The sequence below is a fragment of the Crotalus tigris genome, unplaced genomic scaffold, assembly GCF_016545835.1.
Source record: "Crotalus tigris isolate CLP2741 ecotype Arizona unplaced genomic scaffold, ASM1654583v1 scf7180000023584.419172, whole genome shotgun sequence".
NCBI classification, from domain to species: domain Eukaryota; kingdom Metazoa; phylum Chordata; class Lepidosauria; order Squamata; family Viperidae; genus Crotalus; species Crotalus tigris.
In genome coordinates, this window is record NW_024100059.1 from 64427 (window position 1) to 73018 (window position 8592).

The 8592-nt window shown below is 43.8% G+C and overlaps 1 protein-coding gene across 2 annotated transcripts in view; it reads right to left on the reverse strand.

Annotated features, from left to right (window-relative positions):
• Positions 1-8279, reverse strand: part of LOC120297125 (microtubule-associated serine/threonine-protein kinase 1-like) — a 67993-nt gene extending 59714 nt beyond the window's left edge. Inside the window, exon 1 of one of the 2 annotated variants that reach the window (XM_039319388.1) lies at positions 7259-7449. In XM_039319388.1, coding sequence (XP_039175322.1) covers positions 7259-7285 — 27 coding nt within the window. In that variant the 5' untranslated portion in view covers positions 7286-7449. Of the gene's footprint in view, positions 1-7258; positions 7450-7524 lie in introns of those variants that run through there. The other variant, XM_039319387.1, reaches the window with a different exon arrangement.
• Between the last annotated feature and the right edge of the window lie 313 nt (positions 8280-8592).

Sequence of the window (8592 nt, forward strand, 5' to 3'; positions counted from 1 at the left end):
ATTAGAACTGGGAAAAAACTAACTTAAATTATTATTGTTAATGAACTTGTGATAGGTGTATATTATATTAAATGCATGCTTTCCTTGGCTTAGCCTTTATAGCAGAACTTTATATCTCAGCATTTCTCTCAGGAATTCAGGAGGTATACAAGTTTCTGGCATTTTATCCTCAAAGCTATCCTAAAAATTAGATTAAGCAGCAACAGGATTTATTGCAGTCACCCATTAAGCAAATGCTTTGATCTTGGTTTCCCTCATCCAACATTCGAAGCATTTCAGCATCTCCCAAAGATTCCCTGAAACCTAGAAATAGTAAATCTGGCTTTTAAGGTATGGTTTGATTAAAAGGAGTGCTTGGTTACCAACATTCAACATTTTTAGATCCAGTTAAAATGCCTTTTCTAAACACTTTGCTGAACTGGCAAAATTCTTATTTTCTTTCTTTTCCTTTTCATATGCATGTATAATTCTTTTCTCCCCTCCCCCTTTTTTATTCAAAAATATGAAGTGATATCACTTGTGCTGCATATATAAAAGAAAACCTTGAATCTTGCAATTTGTGCATTGTAAATGAACCTTCTATCTACTGGAAATGTGTTTATTTTTGTCAGGAGGCAGAGGAGGATGACTATATTCTTGCATATATTGACACTGCTCATTTGGTGTTGGAACTTATTCAGGAAATAGGGAAGAAAAATGGATTTAGCCTGGGGATGATGCCAGAGTCTGTTTTAGATACACATATACATGCATAAAATACACAGTATCTGTGGCAACAAAATCTCTCAATTTCTAGGGTACTTTTTACTACCAAAAGACACCTCAAATTGTCCAACAGTTGGTTAAAGCCAGCGCCATCTTGAGACTTAAGGTTGGTATGCTTATTTATTAATAATATTCATAAATACTTTTTATAATTGCTATGGACTTCCTACATGACAATCTCTGAGCTAGATGAAGGCAACATTGTGAAGTCATAATGAACCCTAGTACTGAAATAAGCCTGGGCATATACCATAAAGGCAGTCCTCAACTTTCAATCATTCATTTGGTGGCCATTTGAAATTACATTAGCATTGAAGAAAGTGACTTATGACCATTTTTCACATTTATGGCCATGATCCCCATGGTCACATGATCGAAATTCAGATGCATGGCAACTAGCTCATATTGATGACGGTTGCAATGTCCTGGGATCACGTGATTCTTTTTTTGCAACCTTCTCACAAACAAAGTCAATGGGCAAGCCAGATTTACTTAACAACTGTGTTACTAATTTAACAACTGCAGTAATTCACTCGACTGTGGCAAGAAAGGTCATAAAATGGGGCAAAACTCACTTAACAACAGAAATTTTAGGCTCAACTGTGGTCCTAAGTCCAGGACTACTTATACTCTGCAGTCCCCCACATATGTTTTTCAGACTGAAACTGTATATAAATTCTCCAAGAATTGAGAGCAAGCATTGACTCTCAGTGATCTCTATTCTATTTCTATTCTGTTCTGTTCCATTAGCTCCTTGACACAGTCTGAACTTAGAGCCTTCCAGATGGATTGGGAATAAAAGTACCAGAATTCCTAGCAGGTTGTCAACTCATACATCCTGCAAGGACCTGAAATTTTCAGTATTGGATGCAGTGATAACCCTGTTTTACAGAAGCAACGAGGCACTGACAAAAAGAAATAAACTTGTATACCCTGACAGGGCAAGAAAGCTACATGATGGGATATCATTTTGATACATTTGCTTGCCATTACAGCATTCCTCCTATAGTAAATCTTAATGCAAAGAATAGTAAAGATGGGTAGGATAAGTCAAATAATAGATTTAGAACAGGGGTGTCAAACTGCCGGGCTGCGGGCCGGATGCATCACGTGGAAGCTGCGCTCACTCCATTGCCGGCAATAGCAAAACCGGCCCGATACGTTGCGCGACGTCACATGACGTCGTACGTTTGACATGCCTGATTTAGAAGCATGCCCACTTTTATTAAGTGATTACACCTAACTGGTCTTACCTGAGTTTGGATACTAAACAGATGTTTGGATGGAAGACCCACAGCCCAAACCCTAGGAATTCAAGGATTATAGGCTCAACTTGGAAGTTGAAAATACATTCTGGAAAAGGCAATGGCAAATCATTTCCATATTGTAGCCATTAGCTGCATTAACATATTTCACCATATGTTATCAAAGCTGCATGGCCACACCCACATAGTCATAATGTATTGAGGCCAACTTGAAAGTATCTTTCCCTTATTGCTGCATCCAGCTTCTGTTAGACTACATTTGATGTCTGAGGACTCACCACCTTCATAACATATTGTGTTCTTATAACAAGCAAGCTTTTCCTGATGTTTAACAGAAATCTGCCTTGTTGTAACTTAAAGCCCTTATATTGTGTCCTAAACTCTGAGAGAACAGAGGACATACCTTGGTCTTCTTCTGCTGTTGGATACTCCTACAGAAAACTGTCATCTTCCCCATGGTTTCCTTTTCTCACATCTACGTATGCTCTGTCACTCTCTCTTTATCAGACTTAATTCCTAATTCCAAATCAATTCTGCTGCCCTTTCTTGAATCTGTTCCAGTTCAGCTGAACCTTTGTGGTGTGGTGATTAGAGCCAGACACAATAGCCAAGGCAGGTCAAACTGATAAGAACAGACCTGGACATTTTAGGGTCTGTGGGCCACATTTGGCCATTTAACTGCCTCCGTTCGGCCCGTGGCTGTGGCAGGGGTGGCGGAGGTGAGGGGCGGTAGCGGCCCTACCCAACCATTCCAGTTTCTCATGTGGCTCCTTGGGAAAATTAATTGGCCACCCCTGGATAAGAACAAGAGTAAAATCAGTATTTCCAGTGATTTGGAGGCAATGTTTTTATTAATGCAATGTAAAATTACAAGTGCTTTTTTTTGCAGCTGTTTATATTCAAGCTTAATTTCAATTTAGGATCAAGTATTCCAAGTTTCTTTTTCAAGGCAGGACTGCTAGGTATCTCCCATCTGTGCCTCTGATTTCTTTTTCCTATAGGAAAAACTTTGTGATGTCTCTGTTAATGCAGCTGTTTTTGCTCTATTTTTCTAACCTATCAAGATCATTCAGAATTTTGCTGCCATAGTTTAAGGCGCTAAGTATTCCACTCACCTTTGTGCTTTCTGCAGATTTGATAAGCAATGTTCCCACCCTGCCTCCTCCAACTCATTAATTAAAAATGTTAAAGTACAGGACATAGGAATAGCTCAGTGGTGAACAATGGAAGAAGAAACCCAGTATAATGGCTGCCTGCTTTCTCAAAACTCATTTTAGCTGCAATATTCCGGGTATCAGTTGACATCATAAAGTGTTTTTTAAGAAATCTGTGGAGCATCTCAGTGCACAGATTCAGCAGCTCAACACACTGAGCAGAGATAGATCCATCTCAGTGGTGATCAGGTCCTTATTGTAACCAAGGGGTCTGATAGTTTGATAGTTAGAAAGACTGGAAAGAACAGTGTGCTATGCAGGTAGTCCTCGCTTAGCGATTCCCTCATTTACTAACTGTTCAATAACGCTAAAACAACTTAGCAAGCAGTGCTCACATTTACAACCTTCACAACATCTCTCTACTTTTATTTTCACTCACTGATTTACAGCATCCCAAGATGTTCTCAAAGAGAAAGAGAAATAACATGGAAGGAAAGCAGGAAGGAAAAGAAAACTGAAGCATAACTGTAAACACAGCCACGGCCAGGGCTTTTTTTCTCATAGAACGCCCAGAACATAGGTCCGGCACCTTTTTTGGATGGAACCTTGTAGGGTAGGCAAGGCGGGTTGTATGACATGTGTGAGTTCCGAAACCTTTTTTTTTTTTTTAGAAAAAAAGCACTGGCCACGGCCATGTGATTCGTATTTAGCAACCTCTTCTCTTAACAACCAAGTTGCCATTCCCAATGGCAGTTGCTAAACAAGGACTTCCACTAGTGAATAAAAACATGGGCTTTAAGTTCTGGGTTCAAATTTCTGCTCCGTCTTGAAAGTTTACTGTGACATTTTGGAGCAGATACTAACTATTGCTCAGTCTAGCCTGCCATAAACAATAGAAGTGGAGGCTGCACTTCCATAAGGGAGCTCCAGATTAATTCCTTGGCAGCTCTAGTTCAAGGCTTCAGGCAGCCTTCTCCCTGCCTTCTACCCAAACAAACCTCATCTAGACAGGCCACCACCAGTATGAGCAGCAAGCAGCCATAATGTGAGGATAAAATGTATGCACATTTATTTCTTGCCTGAACCAATCCTCCAGGAAATGATGGGACACTTGTCTTCCATTTTGCCCAATTACAGGTACATAGTCCTCAAGTTACAACCACAATTGAGCCTAACATTGTTGTTGCTAATTGAGACAGTTGTTAAGTGAGTTATGACCCATTTTACGGTCTTTCTTGCCACAATGATTAAGTTGCTTGTCAGAAGATTGCAAAAGGTGATCACATGACCCCAGGACAATGCCATCATCATAAATGAGAGCCAGTTGCCAAGCATCTGAATTTTGATCATGTGACCAAGGGGGGCGCTGCAAATTTCATAAGTGAAAAAACGGTCATCAATCATTTTTTTTCAGTGCTGTTGTAACAGTCATTAAACAAATGGTTGTAAGCCGAGGACTACATGAATGCTGACAGAAAAATTCCAGGGTTACATCCTAATAGAATACTAGAAGTGTTTCCCATTCATTTGGATGGACAATTAATTGGTCTTCTAATACTTTTTGTACTTCCTCTTCCAGGAGTAATTCTACTTCATTGTGGGGCACAATGGCCAAACTGCTCATGATTTCATTGCTGTCCTTAAATTTCAACATACTGCTGTTTGCATAATTGAGAATCATATACTAATGATAAGTGAATTCATTTTTTTTGTTTTTGCTTTAAAAAATAGCTCTTTTCGAAGCACTGAATGAAGGGAGGCAGCTAATGTAGTTGGGGAGAAGGGGTTTCAAATCACCAGCCATTTAAGTACATTTGAGGCAGCCCTTCTTCTCTCAACAAGTCTGTGAGATCAATAAAAGAAAGGGATTAAAAAAAATTAAGCAACACCCCACCAAAAAAAGCCAATCTCTGAAATTACCATTGAGGTTCATGAAAGAAAAGCAAGAAATACATAAACGTAAATATCTATACTTTTCACTTGAGAGATGTAGCTATTGCATAACAAGTATAGGACAAGCAGTAAGAGGAATTCTGAATCCAAGTGTAACAATGTATATTTCTGGTTTTGCAAAATCTAAAGAGCAAGAACCCACAGGCAAGTACATTTTAGTTATATTATGAATTTTTCAAGCTAATATCCAAATCAACCTAAGGAAGGAAGGAAAGAAAGAGAAGAAGAAAGAAAGAAAGAAAGAAAGAAAGAAAGAAAGAAAGAAAGAAAGAAAGAAAACATGTTTACAATGTTGTCAGATTGGCCTCCAAGGGCTTCTTCTAAGAGCTTTGGCACAGGAGTTTCCACTGCAGGTTTCTGCTGCTCTACATTTCCTAACAATGAAACAGGGAGGAGGGTATCATGCAACATTAGGAATCAGCCTTCCCTGATACAGCAACCCATTTCTGTTGATCTACCGATCTTATTCCCCCACATCTGGAAAGTACCTATTTAGGAAAGGTTGCTTTCCAAAGCAAGACAAGAAACCAGAAGGATGTGCAGGGGAGAAAGATCTCATAATCCCTTTCTAAAAAATCTTCCGATTCAATAATTTTATATCTCACCAATGGACACTGAGAAGAAAGAAACATTTTGCAGCTCAGAAAAGCAATAGGGCAGAAATAGTAGGAACAGTATAAAACAGGGAAAGTATTTTAAAATTAAGAGAGAGAAACAAGAACATGTTACCAAACCCTGGGAAGTGCCCAACAGGAAGCCTAAAATATGATGATGTGAATCTCAGAATGGAATCTCAGAATGAGAATCTCAGTGGGGCAGGAAGTACGGTGTTGGAGTTAAGGTGCTGGACAAGAAATGGGAAGACCAAGCTCCCTCCTCAGCCATGGATGTTTTTGGCTGCCTTGGTGTCTTTGCCTCAGGGTTACTCTCTGTAGCTCATCCATCTCCATACTGGCTTTCTATGTTACGAGATCCTCATCAAAGGCCCTTCCCATCCATAGTGAATTGATGGCTACTGGAGAGAAAGCCCTTTTGGCTTTGGAACCATCTACTCCAGAGGTCCCCAGCCTTTTGGGCACCAGGGATTGGTTCCGTGGAGAGAGGGTTTTTTGTGGACAGGAAGAGGAGTGATTTTGTGTGCTGCCAGCATCCTGTGGATGGGGCTTCGCTTGTTTGTGTGGACCGGGTTCTGGCATGCCACGGAAAGAACCCCTGATCTACTCCAAAGGCATCTCATGGCATCAGGCACCGATTCCTTTAATTTCTCGGGGTCGTTTGATTTTTTTTGTTTTGTTTTGTTAATCTGCTTTTATCAAATTGCTTTTTTAAAAAGTTGATTGGAAATATTATTTTCTTATACTTTAAATATTTTATTGTAACTTACATTTAAATGCATTGCAAGGGCAGTGCATCCAAATAAAATATAAATTACATATAATTAAATAATTCTTCATTACACATCCCTTCGCCCATTCCTCCTTTCCCATAACCATTCTCACCACTCTGTACTTAGACCATTAAGTTCCTTGGGACAGGGACCTTCCATTTTAATGCTATAAAACACTCTCTGTACTTAGGGAATGGTTGTCCCTCATTTGTCTGGCATCTCAGTCGGGAGGGTCTCTTATTCCCCTGCTTGCCTGAAACCTTGCAGAAAGCCAGGTGAAAGAGCGGGGTTCAACCTTTCTCTTCTGCTCCAGCCGATGGGAGGGAGAAGGAAGGCAGAATTAACCTCTTCCCAGGCAACCATCTCAGCAGCCTATTGCAAAATGGGGAACCACCATCTCACAGCCCGAGAACCACAATTCCCATCATCCTCGGAACGGTAGACCTAGGGCGTCACAGCCTGATTTATTTGGCGGCACTTAAGACTGGGAGAAGCTGACCTGATTCTCTCTCCCCCCCCCCCAACTTGCTGTTCTTACTTGGCTCTCATACCGCCACTGCTGCAGGTAGGGCCCCCCCCGCCTTCTAAACCCCCCCCCCCGATTTTCTCTCCCTCCCTGCGCCAGCACAAGATTTCGTTTGTTTGGATCTGGCGCGCAGCAGACGACCCCCTCGGCTCCAGCCTTCCCGTCCCGGCAGGAAAGCCGATTGTCGACCGGTTGGCCCCGCACACACCTGTGCCCTGCAGAAAGATGAAGTCATGGTCGCCTCCCTGCCCGGAGGTTCCCTCAGGGATGGCGGAGGAAGGCTGAGGCGAAGGAGAGATGTCGCCGCCGCTCTGCCCTCTCTAATCCTCTCTGGCCAGGTCGCAGTGGCGGCGCCGGCATTAATTCGACCTCGGCTGGGGGGGGGAGATGATTTCTTGGGGAGGGGCCCTGATAGCAGGAAAGCTGACAGGCTAGCGGGGGTTGGGGGGAACAGATCCGCCGAACGCTCTTTACCTGGAGCCTCCGCCGGCGAATGATCCCGGAATCGTCCATCGTTTCCCGGCGGCGCGAAGGGCTCGCCCCATCGATTCGCCGCTCCTCCTGCAGCCAAGTGTAGCTCCCGCGCCGCCCGCACTCTGCAAGGCCCCGGCAGGAATGGGCCGGCCGCAGAGGCTGGAGCGCAGGGCGGGGCTGCCCAGGTGGGCTGCGTGGATCGGTCGCCTTGCTTCCCAACTGCGGTCGCGGGAACAACCGGCCGCCGCCCGCCCTCCGGGGCACCTCGCCTGTTTCGCCTTAGGCACGCCCGCTTTTCTCGGACTTTGCGAACGGGTCCGGGGCCCGATTGGGGGCCACACTGCGCCCCTCTGGCTCTCCGCCAACGAGCGCGGCGTGGAGGCTGCAGGAGCTGCAAAGCGGCCCGCGAGGAGGTGGAGAAAGAGAGGAGAGGGCGGCCTCGCCCCTCCTCGGCTCCCAGCTCTTTGCGCCGCGGGCGGGGTTGGCGCACTCGCCGGCTACCGCCAACCCAACCTTGGTGGCCAAGCAAGCGACGAAAGATGCGGCGCCCCTTACCCCGCTCAAGTTCCGTTCCTGGTGCCCTTTCGACGCAATATACTGTGTCTTCGCGGAGGGCAGCTGTCCAGAAATGGAATCAGGCGCGTTCCCTCTTCCCAATTATTTGGACTAAAGATCCTCAATGAGAACCAGAAACATTGTTTCCTTTGGTGACAGGAGGGAAGACGGTATAACCGACCCTTTGTCTGTCCTTCACATTACAGAACATTAATTCAGAGTGGACTTTATTTTCATAGAAATAATTGGATACAATCTGATTGCCGCCGCAGAGAAGACTTGTAAGCAGCAGTCTGCTTCCATCAGATCCACAAGACCCAATTGAGTAAGCCCTATTTTGGGGAACGTTGGGATCCTGTTAGGTTTTTGAGACACTGATTCAGGGGGAACAGCCTCAGTTGTAGCTCCCTGGTGTACTCGTGGCAAACGTACCTGTGGCCAGACCCTTTTTCCTGGTGAAATAAGGTGGTCTGATTTGTTTTGTTATTCTGCAAATCTCTGCCACAAAACAGC